Source organism: Hippocampus zosterae, chromosome 9 (assembly GCF_025434085.1).
Source record: "Hippocampus zosterae strain Florida chromosome 9, ASM2543408v3, whole genome shotgun sequence".
Taxonomy (NCBI): domain Eukaryota; kingdom Metazoa; phylum Chordata; class Actinopteri; order Syngnathiformes; family Syngnathidae; genus Hippocampus; species Hippocampus zosterae.
In genome coordinates, this window is record NC_067459.1 from 25,809,623 (window position 1) to 25,835,574 (window position 25,952).

At 52.0% G+C, this 25,952-nt stretch overlaps 3 protein-coding genes and 1 long non-coding RNA gene across 5 annotated transcripts; 2 read left to right on the forward strand and 2 right to left on the reverse strand.

The window, feature by feature from the left end:
- Positions 1-365: 365 nt before the first annotated feature.
- cyldb (cylindromatosis (turban tumor syndrome), b) lies at positions 366-4,791 on the reverse strand. The gene is made up of 12 exons (XM_052076774.1): positions 4,269-4,791; positions 4,000-4,129; positions 3,548-3,792; positions 3,301-3,469; positions 2,791-2,923; positions 2,574-2,678; positions 2,341-2,420; positions 2,161-2,227; positions 1,950-2,082; positions 1,697-1,805; positions 1,190-1,609; positions 366-988 (listed from the first exon to the last, which is right to left on the reverse strand). The coding sequence occupies exons 1-12, from the start codon at positions 4,701-4,703 to the stop codon at positions 783-785; spliced, it is 2,232 nt and encodes a 743-aa protein (XP_051932734.1). The 5' UTR covers positions 4,704-4,791; the 3' UTR covers positions 366-782.
- A 1,509-nt stretch (positions 4,792-6,300) lies between these two features.
- On the reverse strand, positions 6,301-8,154 carry LOC127607989 (uncharacterized). Its single transcript, XR_007964175.1, has 4 exons — positions 8,006-8,154; positions 7,288-7,439; positions 7,029-7,122; positions 6,301-6,854 (listed from the first exon to the last, which is right to left on the reverse strand). It is a non-coding gene; the product is annotated as an uncharacterized LOC127607989 (long non-coding RNA).
- A 2,083-nt stretch (positions 8,155-10,237) lies between these two features.
- Positions 10,238-12,935, forward strand: snai1a (snail family zinc finger 1a). The gene is made up of 3 exons (XM_052076785.1): positions 10,238-10,631; positions 11,068-11,583; positions 12,011-12,935. Exons 1-3 carry the CDS (start codon positions 10,556-10,558, stop codon positions 12,193-12,195), a joined length of 777 nt encoding a protein of 258 aa, XP_051932745.1. The 5' UTR covers positions 10,238-10,555; the 3' UTR covers positions 12,196-12,935.
- An 8,158-nt stretch (positions 12,936-21,093) lies between these two features.
- cxxc1b (CXXC finger protein 1b) lies at positions 21,094-25,869 on the forward strand. 2 transcript variants are annotated; one of them, XM_052076776.1, is made up of 14 exons: positions 21,094-21,254; positions 21,632-21,747; positions 21,834-21,934; positions 22,026-22,165; positions 22,441-22,596; positions 22,726-22,872; positions 22,973-23,083; positions 23,152-23,330; positions 23,808-24,015; positions 24,129-24,239; positions 24,730-24,779; positions 24,873-24,969; positions 25,062-25,214; positions 25,540-25,869. In XM_052076776.1, exons 1-14 carry the CDS (start codon positions 21,252-21,254, stop codon positions 25,684-25,686), a joined length of 1,719 nt encoding a protein of 572 aa, XP_051932736.1. In that variant the 5' UTR covers positions 21,094-21,251; the 3' UTR covers positions 25,687-25,869. The 2 variants fall into 2 exon arrangements, with proteins under 2 accessions (XP_051932736.1, XP_051932738.1); XM_052076778.1 differs by lacking the exon at positions 22,441-22,596.
- Positions 25,870-25,952: the final 83 nt, after the last annotated feature.

Sequence of the window (25,952 nt, forward strand, 5' to 3'; positions counted from 1 at the left end):
AAATTGTACCACAATCACTTGCAACCTATTAAAAGTGTCACGTTGCGTGGTGGACCCCAAAAAGCAGGCAGGAGCAGGGTGTACTTGAAGTGTATTAATAAAACACAGAGAAAACAAAATCCAAAAACAATCATAGTCCAAAGTATCAACCAAAAATAGCAACTGAAGCAAAAACAGAACCGTGACAGCAGCAAAGAGCAAACAATGCCCCGACAATGAGCGGTCGGGCTGGGAGTCCTTTGAAAGCACCGATTACTTCATGACCAACAGGTGTGCAGCTGCAGGGGGAGCCCTACAGTGCCACCTGTTGGTCCCAAACCCAATCACGACAAAAAGGAAGGTAATAAAAGACGCGTGCATCCGACTCGGTGTCACCGCAATGTTTTCATACATTAAAAATGAACCACGGCGCAATTGTTTACGGTAAACCATGTTTGAACTTTTTCCAGTCCACCAATAGATTATTTATTACATATAACAGAAAGAAAAAAAAGAAAACATTCAATATCTTACCATAAACGGCCTAAATTCGTGACAAAGGGACAAGAAGAAAATAATGCAATAAAATGTTGTCATTTCAAATTTGTTTTACCCCCCCCCCCGACATGCCCGAGTATTGAAAACAAAGCTGTAGTGCGCTTCCTAGTATTTCCTTCTGAACATTGCCCTCCCCCCCCAACAAAAATCCACTCTTGGCTGTAATAATCAAAATGTGGTTGATAAAGTGCAAAGTTATTCTGAAGGCAGTGTTGCAAGAACACCGTGTCCTTGGAGACATCCATTTAAGGCCGCGGATGATTTGTAGCGGGAAGAGCCAGTCCTGGCGTTTGGTATAAAAACATGTAGGAGTCACACAGCAGCCTGCGCACAAGTTCAGGGGCACACCAGGGATTTGCCCGTGCCTGCTCCTCCTCGGACAGGGAGAAAAAGTCACCCAGCTCCGGACAAGCTCGGATCTCCGGGATGTTGAAGCCGCTTTCATCGTCACCTGCGAGGGAGAGCGGCGTCCAGATTAGACGTCACATGGGGGCGACAAAAGAAGTCAGGGTGCAGCCTTATCTGCCCTTTGTTGAGACTGCTTTATCAGAGCAAAACGCTCACGAGCAACCGTTTCATTCGAAAAGCCAAACGTGTCAGCGTTTGCACGAAGAAAAAAAGGGGGAACAGGGGGGGGGCAAAGAATCCTCACCGCATCTGTCTGCCATGCTGTCAAAGAAGAGCCAGGAGTGCTGGTCGGAGCCAGATTTGACAAAGGACACGTAGTGGCTGGTGTGAATGCAAAGCACGGCAAAGAGTTGCATGGTGTGCCGAGCCGCGGGGGGAGCCGCGGCTGCCTGGGCTGGAAGTAACAGAGGTTTGGGGGAATGCCCCTGGCGCGACGAATGTCTGTGCACCTTCAAAGCAAAGACGAACCAAACGAAATTGGAAGTCGGGAAGGCAACTTGTACACTGCGGACATGAAAAAAAAAAAAAGATAGAAATTGCCTTGCCTGCACGTTGCAGGTGGCACAGTATTGTTTGATTCTCCCCGGGTGCAGTTTGCGATCCGGCAAACAGCGGAGACACTCGTACTCTGCCAATCGCTCACAGATGAAGCAATGACGAGGAGCTGTACGAACACATGGAGGTCGCTCGTCTTAACGCGATGCCTCGCGTACTTTTTGTTGCCATACGTACGACGCCGCGCGCTCCTTACAGTTGGAAAGCAGGTCGGCGACGTCCAGCTCCGTGGACGGAATGATGTGAGAAAACATTTTATACTCGTTTCCAAACCTCGGCATCTGAACTATCAGGCAGGACGGCATCTAGGGAACGGGTACAATTTGATAACGGGATGGAAAAAAGTCATGCGCCGCTAGCTTGTCCTCCCCAATGTGGAGACTTTAGCGCCCCCGGGTTGATATACGGAAGAAATGTCACACGTATAAAGTTGTATTCAAATCAAATACCTCTTCAAACTTGACATCACACGACAGGCAGGAAGTGTCCAGCAGTTGTTGAACTGTGGGTATGTGTGCCATCTGCTCCTTTTCCAGAAAGATCTGGAAGGTGTAGGCCCCTTGACAACTTTCATTTCTCGACCTGGTGCAAATGCGTAGGTCCAAAATGAAATCGGCGCTACGCACCGTGGTCGCAGACGCACCGCCAAAAGATTCCTACCTGAGTTTAAGCAGCGGCTCAATGCCGAGCACCTTCTCGAAGAGAACTGTGATGAATTCCTCTGGGTCTGCAGTGGTGGGGAGAGAAATGAGACGCTGAACATTTTTGGTCACAAGACGGAGCAGACTGCGGAGCAGACTCTTTTTGGCAAGAAGAGCGTTTTTTGTGAAAAATAGGGACCTTTTTCCTCTGTTCGAAAGGTGTCGCAGCCAAGCTGATTGCGGAAACTCATGACGCTGGCGGCGGGCACGAAACCTTGTCTGCAAGGAACGCGTTTGTGCTCGGTGAGGGACAAAAGGCAAAACAATGGAGAGCGAGGAGGAAAAGTGCCGCGTCATGAAGAAATCGAAATAGCTGCACTTCCACGACGGCAACGTTTGCAAGCCAAATATGAGGAAGGAAAGCAAGAATACCTGCGTAAACGATTGACGATTTTTCTCAGCGCGGAAGCGACGGGCTGCACGGCGTCCGCGGGCCAGCGGCAGATACTGTCCAGGGTCGCGGAGGAGCTGAACAAACTGCAGAAAGAAAACAACGGCTTTGCTCCGCATGCACTTTTTTCAAAAGTCAGGCGAGATGACGGCAGCGCTGGAGGGTCAGCTGTTCCGACGGCTGCCGAACCGGTTTTACCTGAAAAGAGTGGCGTCCAGATAACAGGAGTTGATGTGACCCTGAATCCCTTTCATTCTTCCCACTAACAACGACGTGGCCTCGGAGTCAGACACCGGCGCCACATACTCCTCACAGTCCACATATGGTGGAACTAGAGCACACAAAATGGAGGGGGAACAAAAATCATTCCATTTCAATCTACAGTATTGCATAGACAGACATGCAATCAGCTTTCCATCTCTTAGTCACGATCACGAGGTCGGAGATCGCACGCTATCCGGGAACATCCGCCATCGCTCTTGTGGCGAGTCGCAATTTTGCCAGAGCTCGACGTCATCTTGCACGCCAGAACGAGAGCTCGAGCCAATTTTAGTGGTGGAACAAAAAAAATAAATCAAAAACTGCTGCTAAGTGGGCTGGCAGGGAAGGAGCGAATTTCATTCAAAAGATGGAGCAATAAAGGAAAGGCACGCCGTTGGTTCCTTGGCAAACGGGCGAGGTTGCCTTCATTAGCATCAAGCAACTAACCTGCGGGCAGTTCCACTTGGCCGCCGGCGTGGCTTGCCGAGGACGAGCAGACAAACCGGCTGTCGGGGCTGCATTTGGTGACGGGGACAAACAAAGCCCTGCTCCTTTTGCAGCTGAACAACCGCTGGCCTGCGTACGTGCCGTCGGAGCAACCGTTCACGTCGTAGTCCTGATCCGCAATTGCAAAGACTCAGAGAACAATTTGCAAAAAAAAAAAAAAGAAAAGAAAAGCTTTCGTGAGACTCACCAATTCAATCCCAGCCCATTCCGCAGTTTTTCCTTCGGGAACACCCAGCCACCTGATCACCCCGTAAACCGTGACCCCCGTGTTGGACACGACCTCCACCAAGGACCCCACTTCCAAAGGTGCGCGGGATGCGTCGTGACTTTGACTCCGATGGACGGCGGTCTGCACTCGGTGCTTTTCCGTCACTTGGCCAAGAGATCGAATGATTGGCATGGAGTTCATGCGCATCACCTTTTTGTTTGTGCCTGTGGAAAACGTAGCGAGGCTGCGGGTTAAAAAGGTCATGCATGACACGCGGTCTGCTCCGTCTTGTGACCAACACAACGCAGGTCGACGCCATGTTGAAAATAGACGGGCGACTACGCCGCTCTTCTGCATTCCAAAGGAAGCGGACCGGTTTTTCCAGCGCGCCGTGACATTTTCTGATGAGAAAGCACAAAGCGCACACATACCACCGTGCTGAACGGCATTCCAGTTCATTCCGCGGGGGAGGGCGGAAGACGGGACCACCTGGACGATGTCGGCGGCGCTGAACAGGGGCGCAGGGGCGGCCTTCTTGGATGACAAAGTCTGATCGCCGTCCTAGAGGGCAGACGAGAGTGAAGCCGATCGGGCGCACGTATAACGGCGACGAAATAACCGGAGCCGTATGGTACGGCGACGATGGGCCCGCGGCCGCGAGCGTCTCGTAGGGTTCTCCTCGCCAAATAGGGGGACCCACCGCCAATTCCACCTCAAAGGCCAACATCTGCAGATCGTCTTTGCTTTCCTTCCTGCCGATCCGCATGAGGTTGGTGACCAGTCCCGGCTGATGGCCCCTCTTGTACTTGACCACCACCAGGTCATCGGCGCTCAGGCCACAGATGGCCGAGAACAGCTGCGGGTTGCACAGCAGTTCCAGGCGCTTGCTGACGGAGGAGACGAAGAGCAGCAGCTGGGCTTGGCGGCGGCTCAGGGGGTACGTGTCCTCCCTGCGCACCACGCCTCCGTTCTTGGGGCTCCCCGCCTTCGGCCCCCCGGGGTAGAGAAGCCCCATCAGCTCCCCGCCAGGCGTCTCCGCCTCCGCCCGACCCACGCATCCGCGGGAGAAGCCTTTCCGCGACTTGCCGCGGACGACGATGAAAAAGTTCTCTTTCGGCGCGGGGGTGGGCTCCATCGAATCCGAATACGGCCGGCGGCGGGGTTTTGGACGCTGTCGCTCTGTTGAAACGGAACGCGTGAAAAGGCGCTCGGGTTCTCGTGGCTTTCGCCCAAGTGTTGTCAAAACAAACACTCACCTCGACGGGTGGCTGACGAAGCGCCCTCAACGGCAAGTCCGAGCCAAGTTGCGGTCGTAGGAAATCATCCCGCGCGTTCGCTGACGCTTCTTAGTTGTGGTCTCTTCCTGGCTTGGTCTGGTTTTGAGGCGAGCGAGAGCGGTCACGCCCACTTGCCTCTGAGCACTTGATCGCCTCTGCGCCCTTAACAAAGTGCGTGCAGCCGCGCACTCACCGGGACACGTTTCAATGACGGCGCGTGACTGCAGCTGCGATAAGATCATGGCCAAGGAAGATTTGCCATAACCTCGGCTGTGACACCACTTAATCTTGCACGGAGAGGGGGAGGGAGAGAGGAGGGGAAAAAAAACACGACTCAAGGAATCGGCGGCTTTCGGGCCCAAGTTTGGAGTACACGGCGAGCAAATGGGTTTGACGATACTTTTGGGTGAAAGTTGACTCGGGAAACGCAGTGGGAGTTGAATATTTAATACTTTCAGAAATTTCACACTGCAATAGACAAACTGAACGAGTGGAATGGGTGTGTGACATGGCAAAAAGTTGACTTTTCTGCTCCGCTAAAACGGAGATTTTCAACGAACCAAAAATTCAGCTAATGCAACCTCCCCGACACTGCACAGCTGCTGCAAATTGCTACGGGGGGGGGAGAACTATTTCCTGAAACCAATGCACGCTTTGAGCGACATGTTTGTCTCCAGACTGCATGCGTGTGACTGCCACATTCCACCCTGTGATGCAGCCGGCATGTATCTTGAGTGTGCATCAACTTGACATCATAGGCTTGGCGCTCCTCAGTGGCCTCGTGTAAGCAGGCGCTAACGGGCGGGGGCGACAAAAAAAACAAAACCTAAAAAACTAGAAATGTCATGTTTGACGCATTCCCCTATACAGGAACTTCAACTCGGAGATACTTGACTTTTGAGGGTGATTTCAGGGTGAACTTTATTGGACCTCTCAACTTTGAATGCATATGCAAGCGTGGAGTGCTTTTTGTATAGCTTACTGTTCTACAAAAAATGGCAAAATTCCTTTTGAAAATCAATTGTCATAGACCGCCGCTTGATTGCCAGTCCCTCTGATGACACGCCGATGCCAAGCCGTGTCGGAAGGTATTGTTTTGACGTTTCTGTTGGAAGTAGAAGGTCCTCAGGAGGGTCACGGGCGTGCCGGAGCCTATCCCAGCCGTCTTCGGGCAGTCGGCATGGGACACCCTGAACTGGTTGCCAGCCAATCGCAAGGGCACGCATAGATGAACAACCATCCATGCTCGCCATCACACCGAGGGACAATGTTGAGTGTTTTGGGAATGTGGGAGGAAAGCGGAGCACCCGGAGAAAACCCACGCAGGCACAGGGAGAACACGCAAACTCCCCGCGGGAAGGCCGGAGCCGGAATCGAACCCTGCACCCCTGCAACGCGAGGCAGACGTGCGAACCAATCCACTCTACTCAATCAAATACACACAAGTAAAAAATAGTGCAACTCATATGAGGCCTCTCGCAGGCAATTTGAATACACATTTGCATCCATGAAAAAAAAATGCATGTCCAAAATTCAGTCATTAAAAAAATAAATAAAAATCATCATCCGAAATGCTATTCATATACCGGCAGCTGCCGGTTTGAATTAAAAACAAGTGCAGTAATTAATTATGGTAAAATTAGTCCAAGATTTGTTGATATTTAGAAGAAATGATGCGTTTAAAACAAAGACATCTAAAAGTTGAAGGGGGTGTCAGCTGTACGCGCGCCTTCATGGTTGCCCTTGCCGCACTTTAGTGAGCGAGGGTGCGGCTTGCTGGCTGTTGAAGCAGGAAGGAGTGGCGCCGGGATCCATGCCGAACACGATGGTGTCGCTGAATAGCATTTCGGGACACGGGGTGGTGGGATCCACGGGATTTTTGCAAGCGCTTTTGCTTTGTGACCTCTCGAAGGGCTTCAGGAGGAAAAAGTAATGCCGAGATGACTCGCAAGTTACGGGCACTTTCTTTGCTTTTAACGCTGGACTGCTCACTCGCTGGATCTGTTACACTAAAACAAAACAACGGGGGTGAGGAAGGGGGGGGGGCACAGGTCAAATAATGAAATGTACAACTCCTCATTGAGTAGCCTTCAAAATCAAGTTGAATGTGATGATTGACTCGTTCTACAATTAGATGTCCAACGGCAGCATTTGGACTCTATGCACTTCATGATATATTTTACCTTGTCGTTTCTAGTTTTGTAAGAGCCGACGCATTAGGAGCAGAGTCTGAGAAAGTGGGGGCCTCCTCATTTGGGATCTCTGCCAAATCATCCTCTGTGGATACAAGTGAAGGTACGTCGCGGGTTTGCGTCGCTGAACAATGTGTGAAATTGAGTAGATTTGGGAAGAGAAAACTGTCAAGGGGGTGTATGCTCACTGTACATGCCATTTTAGACAGACAGACAGACAGACAGACAGATAGACCGAGTTCCAACCGACCTTGACCATTGACCACAAGCCATTCCTCACCCACTTCTTCGGACCCGACTTCCTCGGGGGCTGAGGCGGCCTCCTCCGATTCCTCGCCCCCAAAAAGCAAACGAGCGAGTTTTCTGAGCATTACTGCTTCTCGCGGACTTATCTGCCTTTTGCTGAGGAGGACAATACAAGTTCTCAACACGTTTGTACATGATCGCAATTCTACTTCTTGAATAATCCTTTTACACGTTTGCCATTTGCCCCAAAAAAATACCACGTTTGGTCAGCTGACTAGGATGACCAATTAACGATGGGGTCGGAAGTGATTTGAATAATGATGGCCACTCCACGAGAAATTCATTGTTAGGGCCCATCTGTGTCTCCAAAAAAAGGGGCGGGTACTTTATCAAACATTGCCAAAACATTTTAATTGATAAAAAAAAGCAGTTTTTCACATTGCACGCTAATCTGTCTAAACAGACAGAAATAATGTTGATAATTTGAAGAAATAAAGTGTGTGACACATATTTTATACATGCTAGCGACACACGCGTTACATCAAACAGTACATGAACAAATATTTTCTCCGTCATAAGCCAACTAAATTAATCTTTGATCAGCAATTAAGAAAGGCATGTTTTATCAAGTCTAACAAAAGGCGAGTATTGTCAGTCCATCCCGTTGCTACACATTTATATACTTCTTGTTTGACAATAACAGATACAAATCTAATTCTTACCTTTGGTTAAAGATTCTCGATTTGACTCACTGTCATTAAGTAAATATCGGCGACTGCTCGTTTTCTGTTTGTTGTTTTCAATAACGTTCACGACTTCAACAGCTTAAAAAAGGCAGCAGACTGTCGTTACAGTTTGTATTTCAAATGATCGACCAATGAGAAATCAGTGGATGCCGTCATGACTCCTCCTATGACCGGAAACCACCAATCAGAGCTCGCAGAAACGCCACGGACTGCGCGGCCACGGACAGAGAATTGGTCAAAGAGCACACTGTGGGGGCAAGATAGACGCCCGACATATCGTCGCGCTCATAACATAACAGCTGTGCAACTGCAGGGGGAGCCCTACAGTGCCACCTGTTGGTCCCAAACCAAATCATGACAACATGATTTTTTAATAGATCCATCCATCCATCAATCAATTTTCCGAGGAGCTTATCCTCAAAAGGGTCGTGGGGCACGTCGGCGGGGGACACCCGGAACTGGTTGCCAGCCAATCGCAGGGCACACAGAGACCAAACAACCATCCGCGCTCACACTCACACTTAGGGACAACTTAGTGTTCAATCAGCCTGCCGTGCATGTTTTTGGAATTTGGGAGGAAAGCACTCGACAACCGGGCCCCCACCTAGAAGAACAGAGATAGAATGCAGACCTGACCTTAAGGACCGCAGCTGGACACGCCCGAGCTCCAGCCTATTCATCCAACGTCATACATGCGGGGAATTCCGAGTGTTCCGGTTGCCAATTGATGTCATCTCTTGCTCCTGCATTTGTCCGTTAGATGGCGCTTTTGCCCAAGGTGAACTCCATCTATTTGGGTCGTCCCCATTTTGACATGTGCTTCACATGAGGGTCATGTGGTTTCTTTGTTTACAGTAATCAAGTGTGACAAATTTGATGTCATCAAGTCAACTCTCCATCCATTTGTGCCCAGTCTGAAGTGCACCAAATAGTTCAGTGGCCAAAAGGGGCTCCGAATGGCCCCGACCATAGATGCATAGATAGGAAACGAAGCTGCGCCTACTTGAAGGAATCAATCGTGCAATCCGACTTTCATCATTCGTTTAGAACGCACAGTTGCCACGCAAACTATTAACACGGCATTTTAACTAGGCCCAAATCCAACGCAAGAGCCGTATTCGAATTCTTCCTTTTCAATAACGGGCAATTTGGACCGGCACAGACAGGATGGCGCTCGCTTTACAACGCGCTTATTATTTTGGTTGTATTTTGAATTCGTGAAGAAACTGCATTGCGTCATCCCATGGGACTATTTTGTCAACAAAGTGACCACATTGTTCGAACTAAAGTCGTTTGTGACGCAGCCCTGTATTTCTATCAAGTGTACCGAGTGTGTGTGTGTGTGTGTGGGGGGGGGGTTGTTTGTTTGTCTGTTCTAAATGTTTCTTCGGTAGTTCAACTAATGTGATCTGGTGACTGTGTGTGGCAGCATATGATTTGCGCCATCTTCATTCCAATTAAACGCCTGAATGAGTCTTGTGTTCTGTGAAAAGTCAGCATTTCGTTGCCATTTTATTTGAAGCTATCATCAGCTATGACCAGAAGCGTTTGCCTTTGCTTATAAACTCGATTCAAATATTGATGTTATATTCATGAACTATTATCATGTTATGCCTGAGCATCGTATTATTTCACGTTATGAATACCTCAATTCTATTGTGTTGTTTGATAATTGCTTGGACGTGTTTTTATGTTGATAGGTTCTGATTGGCTGTTGAAGTAAGAGAAGCAGGAAGTGATTTTCGTTACGAGGACAGTTGTGTTCTCGAACGTCTTTTTTCCCCCATAATAAAATTGCATTTAAAGGACTCCGTCTCTCCTTTTGCCGTTCGTAAAAACAAGGAATCTCGCCATTTACAATTCCATCAAACCGCCCTCATTGATTTCCTGCCCCCCCGTTTGTTCAAAGTAAAAAAAAAGTTTGACCGGCCTGACACAATCGCGATCCGCCCGCGTGAATACACGTCATAAGCGCTCCTCTTGGTCCGGCGATTGGAACTTCAGAGCGCAAATGTGGCCCAAAGCGAGAGTTTTGTGTCATTGCCTCGAGTTGCTTCTTGTTCTCGCGGCTGCTTGACATCGCCGTCATTTTGCATTCATCTCAGCTCCTTCGCCATCACGTGCGAACGTGAGCTCGGCGTTTGGGCTGCGGAAGGAGGTCACGAAGCCCCTTTCCTGCGCACAACAGCAGGACGGGGAGGAGGAGGACGGCGCTGGCGGTGGTGGGGAGGGCCCTCGGGGCGAGCACACCCCTCGCGCCCGTGTCACTATTTCAGAACAGAGGCCGGCATTTAGTCATTCTCCGTTGAAAGCTGCAAGCGCGCCGCTGTGCCGAAGATCGCTCCACCTTTTGGACTATTGGCGCATTGACTTCTGAACAGATGTATTCGCGTTTGTAGATTTCCCACTTGGCGGAGGACGATTTTAGGAAGCCCGTTTGTAGTTGTAGACCGTGCCCTTTACCCGTCGCTGGATACTTTTACGCACCGTTTTTTTTTGGGAGGGGGGGAAACACGCAAAAGGACAATGCCTCGGTCTTTCTTGGTTAAAAAGTACTTCGCCAAACAAAAGCCAAACTACAGCGAACTGGAATGTCAGAATGGTGAGTGATGAAACTTTCTATTTGGACTCCTTACGTAATTGCGCACGTTGGCGAGAAAGTCCCCCTTTTTCCAGTGCAGATGCTGGAACTGTGCGTGCGTGGTGGGGATATGAGTGGGCTTTTTTTTTTGCCCCCTTCCCCCCACACACCCGTTTTAATGTGGTTCGACTCCACATCCTGTCACTCCCCGATAAAGTTGCGGCCCGTTATATGCGCTTTCCCCTCTTCGTGGCGGCAGACAGAGCGCCATTCATGTTACCAGCCCTTGTGAATACGTGGGAGGAAACGGCCCACGAAGCCTTCCAATGGCTGCAACTTTATGCCCCCCCCCCTCTTAAAAAAAAGACTCTGGACACATGCATCCAATGCGTCTTATTTGATTGTTAGCCCGTCGGTGTCGCCGTCGTTTCAACTCTGCCTCCATCTCCTTTCTCAGCGCCGTCAGCGGACAAATATCCTCCGGCCGAGCTGTCGTCGGCCGCCGCCTGCTTGACGGTGGGCCTGATGTGGGAGCTGGGCGCGCTGCCCGCTCTCTACCTGCCCGGCCGGCAAACGGAGCCCTCCGCCGTCCCGGGCCCCTTGGACCTCAGCTCCCCGTCCAGCCTGAGCAGCAGCGCCAGCAGCAGCGGCGAGGAGGACGAAGGCCGCACTTCCGACCCCCCCAGCCCCGAACCGGCGCGCACCTACGCCCCCCGTCAGCGGATGAAATGTACCGGCGCGGCGGCCCACGTCGGCCCGCCTGAGGAGGAAGAGAAGGAGGCCCCCGCCGCCGCCGCCGCCATCGCCGCCGGCCGGCCCGCCTTCCTCTGCAAGCACTGCCCCAAAGAGTACACCAGCCTGGGGGCTCTGAAGATGCACATCCGCTCGCACACCCTGCCCTGTGTGTGCACCACATGCGGGAAGGCTTTCTCCAGGCCGTGGCTGCTGCGCGGCCACATCCGCACGCACACCGGTGAGATCCCCGTCTCCGCACACACACATACACACACATGCAAATAAAAGGTCAAAGTCTCCATTTGAAGTGGGCCGAAGGAGAAGGCGAGCGATGCCGATCAATCCGATGTCTTCAACGCTCGATCAACAGACGCAATCACATGTCGACTCTTGGATTGATGGCTCATTGTCTTCACGCGCCGACAGCGGCGGCCCCGTGACTTCTTCTTGTCTTATCCTCCACACAATGAAGACAAAAGGCTTTGCGCCGAGAGGCGTTATCGCATGCTAATGTCATCCGGCCGTGATTTCATCATGCTAATTCACTGCGGCCTTGCTTCGTTATGGACACAATGCGGGTGTGTGTGAGTGTGAGAGAGGCGCTGCGAAAAAATTCAAAGACGGGGAAGTTGACGTTAACACCTTGTTGTTGTTGCCCGTTGCAGGCGAGCGCCCCTTCTCCTGCCCCCACTGCAACCGAGCCTTCGCCGACCGCTCCAATTTGCGAGCTCATCTGCAGACCCACGCCGAGGTGAAGAAGTACCAGTGCGGCGTCTGCTCTCGCACCTTCAGCCGCATGTCACTGCTGCAGAAGCACAGCTCGTCGGGGTGTTGCTCCGCCACGGCGTGACGAGACTGCCCGGATGGGGACGGCGGAGGGCGCCGAGAAGGGGAAGGGCTCCGTCCTGGCCGCGGACCCCCGCGCCACCGGGCTTTTCCGCGCTCGTTTGAAGTGTCGGGGCCGTGGGACCAAATCTGATCCTTACTTGATGTCGGGCCCTCGATCCCGCGCCTTCCCCAGACCAAAGACGTACTGGACTCCTTGGGGTAAGAGGCCTTCTTTCCCGTCTCCGGCTCGGGAGACGTAGGCTGGCGTGGGCGACGCGGAGAGACGAGGCGCTAACGGCGGTGACCTTCGCCGCTCTCGCTCTTGAAAAGACGCCGCCCCAGAGGACTCCGTCTCCCCCGAGGAAGGCGGCCGTCTTAAGCCTCCGTCGATAGGAACTCCAAAATGTTACCGCAGTGTTGAGCGGAGAGGTGGAAGCCATACGCCGAGTGAAGCCATGCCGAGAAATGTCTTTCATCATAGCGCCGCCGTCATTCGTGGAGAACCAAAGAGATTCGAAGCAGAAAAGCTGGGACCAAAGCTCCCCCCCCCAAGTTTACACCACGCTGGCCCGATATGTGGCCAAAACGGACAGCACGGAGATGAGCGCTGTGGTTTCTGGAAGGTGTATGGCGATGCTTCCTCGTGCCATGCGCAGACGATGTGTGCTTTCCATTTTGTAGCCCGCCTGTCTTCGGTGTTTTGTGTATGCCCAAAAAGCCATTCTGACTTCCATTCAATAAAGTAATTTATGTTTATTAAAAGCTGCTTTTTCAGCAAAGGCGAGGAGGCGCGCTACAGCGAAGGGCCCGCGTGACGGATGGGGGCGGGGGAGGGAAACCGATGCACCTGTTGTCACTTTGCACCTGCCTTCTACGTCTCGCTGTTGTCGCTGCGCAAACACTCGCGTTTGCGGCAGGCACGAAACGAAACGGCCGACTCCACAGGCAAAATCTTTCACGCGGCGCGCCGGAAAAATTCTCGTTTGTGCTCAAGCCTTCCAGGCGACGCGCATCAACAACATTTGACGTTGGCCGACCTCAACTAAGTCTTTTAAGTTCTGCTGCTGTGAAAATTGGCATTTTACCACCCCCCCCCCCCAAAAAAAAACCCATGAAAAGTTGACGGCTCTGTTGTGGCTCATTGGTCACGGAGACTTCAATGACTGGTTTGGGCCAAGCGGCAAGTTTGGATTGTGTGCTGTTTTTGTTCTGATGCCATCCAACTAAGAAGATGCGATCACGAAAATAGACGCGCCCGACAAGCTTGAACGGAAAACAGCTCAACCAATGCGTTTCTTTTCCATTTTCGGCGGGTCAATTAGTTTAGGAAGTTGATGGAAAATATCAGGCGGCGCCGTTGCGCACGTCCGCGTGATCGAACGCTGCTGTCAATGGCGGCTTTGTGAAGGCGCTTCGGGGACGCTCGTCTGGCGTCCGATCCTTTCACATGCGGCCATGGCGTCGGGCAACATGGCCGCGGCCTTTCAAAGAGAAGCGCCGTATGGTTTTAATCACTCCCGGCCGGGACTGAGCACGAATGCGATCCGAATTCGAGAAGGGAGGGGGCCTGGGGGGTGCGGGTGGGGGGTCTGCGTTTCCAGCTCTTTTGTCATCGGGGAGAGTCGAAGCCGTCGTGCGTCCTAGACGGTGAGTCAGTGCGTTCTCACCTTCCCGCCGCTCCCCTCGCTCTCCGTCACTCCGGTGGGATTAGTCAGGCGGCCGGGCCGCGGGGGCCGCGGGGGGCCGGGCCGGAGTGAGGTCAACTGTTCCGCGGTGGTTTCTTCTTTCCTCCCGACTCAGGGATATCGGTGTGCGGCGGAAAGCATCGCAAAACGTCCAATCGCACATTTCCGAGGGACGAGAAATCAACAAGCGTCCCCCGCACCCCCCGGGGGGGGGGGGCATGACGGTCTTGTGTCTCACGCGGGATGAGCCTATTAAACTGTCAGCTGTCGCCAGTTAGTTCAGGCCTATTTTCAAAACGTCAGCCGGCAGCTCATCTCGTGGTCCGGATCTCGGCTTGTTGCTTGACTTTTTGCAATGCTCGTCTTTGTTTTGGGGGGCGAGCCAATGCGAAGCGCTGACCCCATTTAGCCATTTTGAAACGCGGCCTGGCGTACAAGAAAACTCATGATGCAATCTGTCTTTTGGTTTTTTCAAATGCCGGCGTGACTCTCTGTCTTCTTGCCACAAATGTTGTTGAGCTCGACCGGGCCGAGCGAAACGCTTTGCTGGGCTCATTTCGGCCTTTTTATAGAGAAAAGAAAACAGGAGGCGCTCGCCGTCTTGTTGCTCGAGGAGAGCGCAGGCCCGAAATGTGAAACCCGAGCTGGTTTTCCTGCTGCGTGCTCTGCGGTGCCAGAACACTGGCTGTAATTTACCAAAAGTGGCTGCTATTTATGCCATAAAGCGTGTGTTTAACATTCCTCACTCTGCTCATGTTTGTATATTCCTCTCTTTCGCTCTCTCTCCCCCCCCCCCCCAGTCAGTCGACAGCAGTATTTCTATTTATGTGTGTGTGTGTGTCCCTCTTCACAGAAGGATCATCTCTCCCCCTTTGAGAAAAGGCGGACAGGAAGTCGGAGTTTACGTTGGCCCACTTTCCCGCCCAGCCCCCCCCCCCCCTGAAAAATCAGTGCAGGCCGAGGAGTCGCAGGGATCAAATGCAGTTTCTCCCGCAACACGGCCGCCCCCGTCAGCTGTCCCGGCCGCGCCCGCTCAAGCGGCCAAAGCTTTCGGGGGGAGTTTGTTGCTGCCAAACTAGCGAGCGGCAGTTGGGACTCGGAAGGAAAGGATGTCAGCATTTCAGAAACCAGACCCGTGACACACAAGGCTCTGAGAGAGGGCGAGAGAGAGCGAGAGAGAGCAAGAGAGCTCTCCTCGGAAAAAAAAAATCCCTCCAGTCAGCGTGGCCCGTTTCCAGATGGAAACGTCCATTGTGCAAAGTTGCGTTGCCGTTTTTCATGTCACCGTGGCTTGCGCTGCAGCTTCAGGGGGACGCAGCGAACGGCTAGCCGGCCAAACGCAGATGAACAACAACCATTGGTGCATTTCGAGCGCTCCGTTAACCCGCCGCGCATGTTTTGGGGGGAACGTGGGAGGAAAGTGGAGAACCCGGGGAAAAGTCCACACGGGGAAGGTGGCGGACGGAATCGAAGCCCGCACCTTAGCACCGCGAGGCGGACGTGCTAACGGCTCGACCGGCGCTATCGATTCCACAACACCAAATTCAACCGTCCTTCCTCCGTCCAGGAAAATCTCCCAATGGGTTGCGACCTGGTGAAAGTTTTTCAAGTTGCGAGTACGTCAGGGAGAGCTCGTTTCACTCCTCAAACTGCAATCGGGACCGGGACAAAATGTCCGCTTCCAGTCAACAACAAAACGAAAAGAAAAGAAAAGAAGGCCAAAAGCCAGAACTCCGCAAGTATGTTTCATGATGGACTTGATCAGGCTGCGAGGTTGCCTCAGGGTTGCGTCGAAGAAGCGGTTGGGCGGGTTTAAGGAAGGCGGGGGGCACATATTAAAGCGTAATGAATCACACACTCAGTCACGGGGTCGTGGGCTATGAATGTGCTCTCTGTTGGTTTTCCTGGAGCCCGCCGTTTACTAACTGATGACGCAGGCGCGACTTGATCAGAGACATGTGTTGCCGCCGCGTCCTTGCCAGCGAGGAGTTGAGCCTTCGCAAAAGGAAGGAGGGGGGGGGGGGCGCGGGGACGCGTTGCCTCACGGCGCCGTTGATGGGGCGAGAAGAGAAGAAGCCCACGTTTGCGTCGCCCGGACAAGCATCGGAACGTCTCCACCCGCTTGTGGTCTCTGGCGAAAGTGCCCGGTTCTCGCGCGGGACCTCGGCGACGGCAAAAGTCACGTCTTCATGTCGAACCCCAACAATCGCCGCTCGGGTTAGGCCTCGAGGATCCCGGACGGAACCTTCGGATATGTTGACGCTCCTGGTGGCATTTTAGGAAATCCCGTCTTTGTCCCGCCCGAACGCAGCGGAGAATCTTTTCCCAGAAGGCGGAGGTGCGGGAAGACGCCGAGCTGTCGCCGCAGGCCTTAAGGTGAAGATCGGCATTTCTGCGCACCTGCCGCGACACGTCCAAGCATAACAGCGCGGAAACGCCATCGTCGCGAAATGCGGCACCTCACCTCCGGGACTCGGCGCAAAGCACGGCAAGCCCGGTCCCGCCGGAGCGTTCGCAAAGGTGGCGCGCTTGCTCCCGACCGGAAGAGGCGTCTTAATCACGTGCCAATGGTTTCGCGTCTCGTAGTAGCGTCAAGGTAATGGCGCTGCCGGTTCCACGCGGCGGAGGCTCCTTTCCTCTCGGCTCAAGCGGTCCAGTATGTTGGGGTTCCTTTTGCCGCGATGACGTTTATGAAACTAAATGAAACATTTGCCCAAAATAAAACCAAATTGGAAGTCAAAAAGTTGACGCGCGTCTCAGATGAAAAAAAAATGTCCTTGACCAGCGCCGTCGCTCTTTTCTGAAGGACTCGGCCGTGGAGGTTTCCCAGCCAAGCGCGAGTCTTGCCTCAGGCGGAGGACAAAGTGACTTTCTGCCAACGGGGATGGCGAGCGGTCTCATGAATGACGCTCGGGTTATGGCCGCCAGACGTCGACGGCGTCTCCCGGCGTGCCTCCCGGGACACACGCGAGCACAGATGCAGGCTATCGCACGCACGTCGGCGTAGGGCCTGCGTGGGCGGCCCGCGTTACAGCTGCTGGTGATGGAAAACACCCGGAGAAAAGCATCGGGCTGTCGGCGCCCCCCCCCCCAACCCGCCAAACAAAGCCTTCAAGGCTCATCTGAAGTCCGGAGCCATGTGTTTGCTGCGGGCCCAACTTTCAAACATCTCCCGGCAAACAATAGACGCACACATCCACATGAGAGTCCACATGAGAGCGAAGCGAGCGCGCTGGCAGCGGCCCGACTTCTCGCAGCCGCGCGCATGTTGAAGCCATTATCCCGTTGCTTGTTAAGTCATTACTCCATCGCTTGTTATTTTCTCAAGCACCAGAAAGCGCCCAGAGATTTGCCACCCGACGCAGCCCCCGGATACGGGAAGGTACCCCGACACGGCCAGAAACCCGAGGAGGAGGGCAAACAAATCCTCCGCGACTCTCCGTAGGCGCTTTGGTCCATAGCGCCGAGCCGCTGCGCTCGCCGCATTTGTTCCCGATGACGCGGGCCCAAAGGCTTCTGTACTCCAAAGGGACTTGGGGGGGGGGGGGGGGGGGCGGGGGATTTGACATAGTCCAGGAGCTTTGACATATTCATGGTGGATCTCAGACATCTGGTTTCCATTCCCCCCGCCAGGCCCCCCCCCCTCCTCTTTCCCAAGACAGTGATTGCTGGCAGCGATGCTTTTCAATGAAATCGTCCATCTCGCTTCCTGTGCGATCAGTTGAGCACAAGAGTGGAGAGCGCAAAGTATAATGAAAGCCCCCGCACTGGTACTGTGGAGAACACCTTCCAATTTGATTGTTTTTTTTTTTGTTGTGGGGGGGGGGGCAGCCTTGACACCAACTTGAGAGTTTATTAGCAGCCACTTTCACAACATCCTTCCCGAGGAGAAGCTGCGAGCAGCCCCACTCTCGCCACGCCGCTAATGGGTGACACATGGCCCTTAGCCGCACCGCTCGCACCCAAGATCAAAGGCCCGGAAGAGCCGCCGAGCCATTTGGAGCCCGAGTCCCCCCCCCCCCCCCCCCCCCGCCCCGCCGCCCTTCCGCCTCCTCTTTGACACCCACGCGACATGTCTGAGTGCGGCCAAACGGCCGGGCAACCTGTCCCGACTAGCGGCGGCCAACGCGTATTCCAGCTGTGGGCGACGGGAGATCAGATCACGGCACCCAAATGGGGCGCGCGTCACCGTGAGAGCCAAGAGTGCGAGAAAACCATCCCGACTCAGTTCCCCCCCCCCCCCCCCTCGACGCGTGGGCGGAGGAAATGGAATTTCTGCAAAGCCGACGGCATTCATTGTCCGGGCCGACGCCGGCGGCCTTCCTTCAACCAATCGACCCGCCCGCCCCGAGCGCCTTCGGCCAGGCGAAAGTGGCCGAGAGACCACGGAAGAGGGGAGGGGGGGGCAAAGGCAGGAAATCCCAGTGCAGCATGAACTATTTTTCCCCGTGCGGCGTTCCAGCAGAACAGCTCTTTGTAACCGTGGGGCCGCCCCCTCGCTCGGGCCTCCGTCTCTGATGACCATCCGCCGCCGGGCTAGAAGGCAGCCGCGCCGCCTCGTGAAAACCTCCGTCACACACATATGCAGTCGGCCATTACTCAGCAGCGTTTTTGCGGATCGGGGATCAAAAGCCCTAAATTTCCACGCAACCCCCCCATGTGGTCAGAGCCGGCGACAGAGAGGCACCGTACGAAAGGAAAGAAGCATAATTCACGTTGCTCGACTCTCCAATGGCAGCTCTCGGCCTTTTGTTTTTTTCTGTCCCACTCGACAAACATTCCTCGGCATTTATCCGAAATCTCCTCGCTATCGCTTGGATCACCGAGGATGCGCATGCTCTTCATGTGATTCCAATGTCCGCCTCTCCCCTTTGCGTGATGCGCATTCCTTCTCATTAAGACCAGACCGTTCGACGGATGACCAAAAAACATTCAGGTCAGTGAAAGAACCGGCGGGGGGGCGGCGTGGGGTAAACATTGAGCATCGCGATCACGACAAACGCGCGCTTCCACGTGTCGCCGTTCAGTTCTGACCAGTGAGACCACGAGCACAGGTCCCAAACGGGCCGCCCAAAGAGCCGACAGCAATCTTATTGGTCCCGGACGCAAGCTCCTTTCAAGCCTTCTTGCTAATGTTGCCTTTCAACGGGCGCCGCTCTCGTTTCTTGGCACATTTGAAAAGCAGGAGCGCGTGTTGGTAAATGCCAGTTTGTCCGAAGCGTTGGATAAAAGCAAGAAGCCGATTGCTGCCTTTCTCCTCTTATCAAAACCTCACGACGTGATCCGCACGTGAAAGCGCTTCCACCTGCGGCAGCTACAATGACTCGATTCTTCCAACTCTTGTTTTTACTGCCCGCCCGACCGTCTTTCCGCGCTCTCCGGAGCCATGCGTGTTTACATTGCTGCCGTGCTACTTTTGACTTTGGCACAGGGTCCTTCCATCACTGGAAGAGCAGGCACCTTGCAACAGCTGGGTTGGATTATCCATTGGAGGGGGGGGGGGGCTTTGTGAGGAGGCGAAGGGGAGGCGTGGAGACTCCTGGCGCCAGGATCGGGCCAGCGGGTCAGGGAGGATGACGACTACCAAAATACTAGCAGGCAGTGTTTTGGAGGGGGGTGGGGGGTTAGGGGGGGTTCCTGGCTCACACGGCTCTCAGCTACAGGATGGGCAGGCGGGCAGGCAGGCAAGTGGCCGACCGCGGGGGCTTTTGTGACTGCGAGAGGGACGCTCCTACTTCCACTTCCTCTGCGATAGCCCCTTCCTGTCATTGAGAAACACAAGCATTTCCATGGCTCTTTGTTCAAACCACCAATATTCTGGATCCAATAGAACCGGGCGGGCTTTTATTCGAGGCTGGCACGGACATCATTTTACACGCAAACCTCATCTCTTCATGTCTGCTCCGTCGGGCATTCGCTCGCTCATCCAATTCTTCTGCAGCAAATGTCCACGCAGCGAGGCTTCTCAGCCAACGGTCGAAGGTGCCGCTTGGCCACGGGGGACATTTGCGGTGTCCGGTCTCCGAGGTGGCACGCGAAAGGCCGATTCGAGCTTCATCACCCAAGGAGCAGAAGCCCGTCGGGCAAATGTCAAGAGGAAACGCCATGAACCCACTTTCCAAATTGGACAACGTTGCAGCGACTGCACCGACAATGAACTTCAAGACCTCTATTAGAGTCAATGGGCAGCCGCCAATGTGCGGCAAAGCAAGAAATGACACAGTGGCCGCCGGATGGGGAGCTCCAAGTCATAAATTGGGTTGATTATGTCGCAACGTGCAAAAATGTCAAAGTTGTTGACTTAACTCTCGCAACTAGTTCCGTACCTCCAGCTGCTCAAATTCATTTATGAGTAACTATGACTAAACTTCCTCCCATTCAGTCGGGCTTACTGTGGCGATGGTGTTTGTCCCGATCATGTTGGAGTCCAGGATGATTGACCAGCAGAAACGACGCATCCGAACAAAGCAACTGCTTTCAATGCCAAACTACGCTTTCAAGACAGCCGGGTGTTTTTATCTCCCGTATTTTTTTCAGAATGTACTGTATTTCCTCACAGCCTCGCTTCCAGATTTGCTGCGGGCCCTTTAAGAATTTCTTTGCCGCTCAACTCCACCCGGACTCCACCTTCAGAATGCACACTGACCACAAAATATGAGTGTGGGACATTTTTTTTCTTTTTCTTCCTGATTTATGTGTCAGTCGAAGGGAAGACTAACGCGCCCCCTGCTAATCCAGTGATGCACTACCACAGTGCCCTGGTCGTTCTCCTCTGGAGTTTTGCGAACCCAAAGGAGACCGCGAAGAAAGCGAGGACGCCGCTCTCTGCTGGCCAAAGCGTGACAATGAACCACAAGCAAAAAAGCCAAGAAGATGGGAGTTTCGGCAGCGGGAGTACTGTATTCCCAAGCGTACGAAAATAAAAATATAAGACATAAAAATGTCTTATTTCCCTAAAAGGGCTATTTCTATTATCAAGCAGGCACAGCTTAACAAAATAAAGGAGTTCCTGTGCCTCAACACAATAGCTCTCATTATTTGTTGTGTCCAGGCAAAGTGAATAATTGTTATTTTCCATGCACCCCATTATTGGTTGGTTGCGATGGCATATAGCCCTGCTCCCCATGACAAAAAAAAAAGTGGACCTCCAGCATTTCTAGTTGAGGACCACTGTTCTAAATGTTCAACGTAACCAACTGATCCACACTTCAGTCCTGTAGGGGGCGGTAGTGTATTTGCTGGTTGCCATGTTTCATTCAACGGACGTGACGCAATCGATGTAGTTCCGCTGTGAAACTCGGCTAATGTTGATTACCGCTGTCAGAGGTTCGCTGTTATTCGCTGTTTGTATTCTCTCTACGTGTTTGAACGACCTCCAGGCACTACGAATACAATGGTAAGGCTTTGCCGGCGTTTATATATTTATTTCACAACCCTGAGGTTAAACTCGTTTCGGCGCGTTTCGTTGTTCGGTAGAAACATGGCCGAATTTAGAGTCCACCGCTATTTGCGACAAATTAATGGTCGAAAAGCCGGAAACGGACTAGAACGTTAACTTTGGTCGGAACTCTCTTAATTCGGAAATGATCATTGTCCAGCGTGACCGTAAACCATGATCAATATGATTTCTATTCTTAAACGACGAGGCACTTATTTCAAGTGCGTAGAAGGCAAAGCCCCTGCCAAGCAAGACAGTTTTGCGTACAATATAGTAAGCACTATATTACTCTCGCTATAACGCAATGTATGGTCGAATTGTTTGCATTTTGCCAGGAAAGCGAAGCGTCTGATATTGACCCCGTACCAGGACCGGAAGGCAGCAGCATGGATGGGGAGAATGCCCCCCTGTATTGCATTTGCAGGAAGCCGCACATCAACTGTTTCATGATGTAAGCGCACCCCTGCTGTTTCATCCCACCACCTATTTTCTGCTGAGCCGCCCTCATAAATGAAATGCTGTGTTTGCTCCTCTTAGTGGCTGCGATAACTGCAACGAGTGGTTCCATGGAAACTGCATCAATATAACGGAGAAGATGGCCAAGGCAATCAGAGAGTGGTACTGCATGAGATGCAGAGGTGATTGATCCCGACAGTGAGCCTTTCTGAGCGTGCATCACGTGACTGAATAAAGTTGCAGTGATTGTTCTTTCCTTCTTCCCGTTACCAGATGAAAACCCATTGCTGGAAATAAAGTACAGAAAAGAAAAGAAAAGCAGAGAAAGGGAACCGGACTCTGATAGAACTGAAAGACAGTACAGTACCCCGAGTACACCAGACTACAGGAGTGAAAGGCGGCGAGGATCAAAAGTGAGTTTTGCCATTGTCCAGATGTCAAATTTGCATACGATTGTGGGAGAACAATGAATACAAATGAAGAGGCCAGAATACGTCATTGTTGCATGTTCACATCCATCCGACTGCTTGTACTTGTTGTACTTCTTCCCGAGAGTAGTTGACAAGTGAAGAAGCAGTATTGAAACGGTGTTCTAAAGCTTCCAAAGCTACCGGCTACTCTTACCGTGAGTGATTGCGTGTTGTCGTTACTGCCCAGAGCTCTAATTGGCTTTTGCTACATGTTGCAGGTGAAGCGTTCAGTGAGAATGTGTGGCGAATGTGAGCCGTGCAGAAGGACTGAGGACTGCGCACAGTGTGACTTCTGCAAAGACATGAAAAAGTTCGGGGGCCCCAATAAAATAAGACAGAAGTGCAGATTTAGACAATGCGAGGTCCGAGCTAGGGTATGTTTTCTTTTTTTCTAAATTAGACAATGCCAAAATGCTTTCTTTCGTATGATAGAACCGTGCCGCCGAATTCTGTGGAAGCTCCTCTTGGAAAAAGTGAAAGCAATTGCTTCTTGTTTTATGCAGAAAATGCTACGCGTAAAAGAAGAGGAACAGTATTTACGAGAAAGAAGAGAGAACTACCACCGCAGGCGAAGGCGCTACTCTGACGACTATGACAGCGAGGCGGATCTCTACCGGCAGTACAAAGCAGCGGGGCTTCACAGCAGCATGGTAGCACCACCACAGTGTGACCGGTGTGGTTTATTGAGGCTAACATTTTGTTTGCAATTTGCATGCTCAACGCTTCTTTGGCTTTTTTTTTTCCTACCAGGGATGGGCAACTGACGACGATGACGATGAACCGCCTTTCAGTCCCGTCTTGCGAAAGAAAGCCGTAAAAGTGAAACACGTGAAGAGACGAGAGAAGAAGTTTGACAAGAAGGTAAGATACGTTAGTTGTCTCACGATATCGCGGTAACAAGTTGACGTCTGCAAATACGTTTGTTTTAGAAAGAGTCTCGGCGGCACAAGCAGAAGCAAAAGCACAAGGACAGGAGCAGACACAGTGAGAAGAGTGACGTCCGCGATCACGCTGGGCGCCATCAGTGTCTCGGGCCCAACTGCGTTCAGGCTGCAAGAGCCAACTCCAAGTACTGCTCGGAAAGCTGTGGCATGAAGCTAGCTGCCAAGTAAGAGCTTTCCCCCGTTGCTAAGCCGTCATGTAGCCGAAGCAACGTTGACATTTTTAATGAATTAATTTGTGCATCTTAAAAATGAATCAGCTGATTAATTTGTATATCTTTTCTGGCGCAAATCATCTGGCACAGTGGTTGGGCTAATATTAAGCCCTGTAGTTGTATGAATGTTGATGTGCCCTGCAATTGGCTGACGACCGGTCCAGGGTGTACTGAGCTTCTGGCCCAAAGTCACCTGGGATCAGTTCCAGCTCACAGGTGACTCTACCGTAGACGAGGGCTGTTGAAAATGGAGGGATGATATTTGAATGTGCAAGGCTGCATTTTCATTTGAAATTGTGAAGCCTAGCATGCTTTGTCAAGATGCAACATTGTGCTTGGTTACAGTACAAATGACACACGCGTTGTACGCAACGGTCCGAGTTTGAGGTAGTCGGCATTCCCTTCATGCGTGCGCACGTCTCTCCACAGTCGAATCTATGAGATACTCCCTCAGCGGATCCAGCAGTGGCAGCAGAGTCCCTGCATCGCCGAGGAGCACGGTAAGAAGCAATTGGAGCGCATTCGCAAGGACCAGCAAAACGCCCGCTTGCGCCTCACCGAAATGGAGCGCCGCTTCCACGAGCTGGAGGGCATCATCGCCAAGGCCAAGCAGCAGGCGGTGCAGCAGGATGAGGAGGTTAACTTGCTTTTTTCTTTTTTTTTTTTTATGTAGCGTAGTCTTTTATGGTTGTGTTGTCACGAAATTTGTTCTTCCCCTTCACGATCTGCAATCCTGTTGCATCTTTTCAGGTCAATGAAGGGGAGGGCGATGACACAGACCTTCAGATTTTTTGCGTGTCCTGCAGCCATCCTATCAATCCAAAAGTTGCACTAAGACATATGGAGAGGTGCTATGCAAAGGTGAGTCCTTACATTTCAGCCACCGCTTCACAAATGGCATTTTAAAAGGTCAACAACGGCAGCGCAGTGGATGTTTGCTTTGCACGTCCGCCTCACACACTTCATGGCTGTGGATTTGAATCCGTGCGCTGGTCTTCCTTTGGTTTTTGCACAAGTTCCTCCCACGTTCCAAAAAATATGCATGTTGGGTTCGCTGACGTTCTTAAATGAATGGTTCACCACGTTCATCATCTTTCTGAATCAATTTAGATGATCACGATGATGGCTGCATCATGGCGCCATGCTTTCGCAACAAAGTCTCTTCCTGGTTTTTATTTTCCACCATCCTCGAAAAGGATTGCTCACAAACATATGTTGTAACAAACGGTCTGAGTAAGCTTTCAGTCTTGTCGAAAGGCCGAGAGCATCGTTGTTCGGGAGAGTTGTTACAAATCGTGGTGTCGAAAGCAGATGGATGCTTAAAAAAAGCGTTATCTCGTTCTCTTGACAGTACGAGAGTCAGACCTCCTTTGGTTCCATGTATCCTACAAGAATTGAAGGGTAAGAGAGAAAAAAAAGAACATTTTAAAGAACGGCTTTTCTCTCAGTTCGGTTGCCTGACAATTTTTTGCTGTTGGTTTTTTGTCCTCATAGAGCGACCAGACTCTTCTGTGACGTGTACAATCCCCAAAGCAAAACTTACTGCAAGAGGCTTCAGGTTTTGTGCCCAGAACATTCGAGGGATCCTAAGGTGGGCGCAAGATTTCTGTCGCATACGACGCGTGCTGCTTTTTGGGCCATTTGTTTTCTTCCCCCTCTGCATTTCATTCCTGGTGTGTCCAGGTTCCTGTGGATGAGGTGTGCGGGTGTCCTATGGTGAAAAACGTCTTTGAGTTGACTGGAGAATATTGCAGGGTCTCAAAACGCAAATGTAACAAACATTATAACTGGGAGAAGCTCAGGAGAGCTGAAGTGGACCTGGAGCGAGTCAGAGTGGTGGGCATTATTTATTGCTTTGCATGCTGTAAAGCCGGCGTGACCAAAGTCTGTCCTGGAGGGCCGCTGTCCCGCCTGTTTTCGAGCTCTCCCGGGAGCAACACGCCTGATTCAAATCATCAAAATCATTCTAATGCTGCTTCAGAGCTGGCCGATGGACTGATCATCTGAATCGGGTGCGTTGCAGCCCGGAGGGCTGGAAAACAGGCAGGACAGTGGCCCTCCAGGCCCAGAGCTGGGCATGCCTGCTTTCAAGGAGGGGCCGCCTCCGTTATTCAGGCAACACAAGGCGTGTAACTGGTTTTGTTTTTCTCTGCACCCACAGTGGTACAAGTTGGACGAGCTCTTTGAACAAGAGCGCAATGTTAGGACCGCAATGACCAACAGGGCTGGGCTGCTCGCGTTGATGTTGCACCAAACCATTCAGCATGATCCTCTGACCACAGATCTTCGTAGTAACAAGGATAGATAGAGGACACGGTCTGCTTCTGCCAACCGGTCATTGTTGACTCGATTGAAATGAATACAGAATAATTATGTTTCATTTGTTGTATAGTGAATAAATTAAAGGGGCAAATTGATATATATTTTCGCGAGTTGATAAGCCAGTGCTGTTTTTGCTATGAACACCCTAAATAAAGCTGTTGTTCATTTGCTTCGGTGTCTTGGCTCATTGTCCTGTTCCAACACCCATCCTTCTTTTGACCTACAACTGTTGATCAGATTGCCTCAAGTTGT

Excerpts from the sequence above, each read along its gene's own strand:
- cyldb (XM_052076774.1), bottom strand. The coding sequence starts at position 4,703 with ATGGAGCCCACCCCCGCGCCGAAAGAGAACTTTTTCATCGTCGTCCGC. Across the intron at positions 2,421-2,573 it reads ATCGTCAATCGTTTACGCAG|ACAAGGTTTCGTGCCCGCCG; the intron begins GTATTCTTGCTT and ends CGTTCCTTGCAG. Across the intron at positions 1,806-1,949 it reads GTGATGTCAAGTTTGAAGAG|ATGCCGTCCTGCCTGATAGT; the intron begins GTATTTGATTTG and ends CCCGTTCCCTAG.
- snai1a (XM_052076785.1), top strand. The coding sequence starts at position 10,556 with ATGCCTCGGTCTTTCTTGGTTAAAAAGTACTTCGCCAAACAAAAGCCA. Across the intron at positions 10,632-11,067 it reads CGAACTGGAATGTCAGAATG|CGCCGTCAGCGGACAAATAT; the intron begins GTGAGTGATGAA and ends CTCCTTTCTCAG. Across the intron at positions 11,584-12,010 it reads CCACATCCGCACGCACACCG|GCGAGCGCCCCTTCTCCTGC; the intron begins GTGAGATCCCCG and ends TGCCCGTTGCAG.
- cxxc1b (XM_052076776.1), top strand. Across the intron at positions 23,084-23,151 it reads AGAAGAAGTTTGACAAGAAG|AAAGAGTCTCGGCGGCACAA; the intron begins GTAAGATACGTT and ends CGTTTGTTTTAG. Across the intron at positions 23,331-23,807 it reads GGCATGAAGCTAGCTGCCAA|TCGAATCTATGAGATACTCC; the intron begins GTAAGAGCTTTC and ends GTCTCTCCACAG.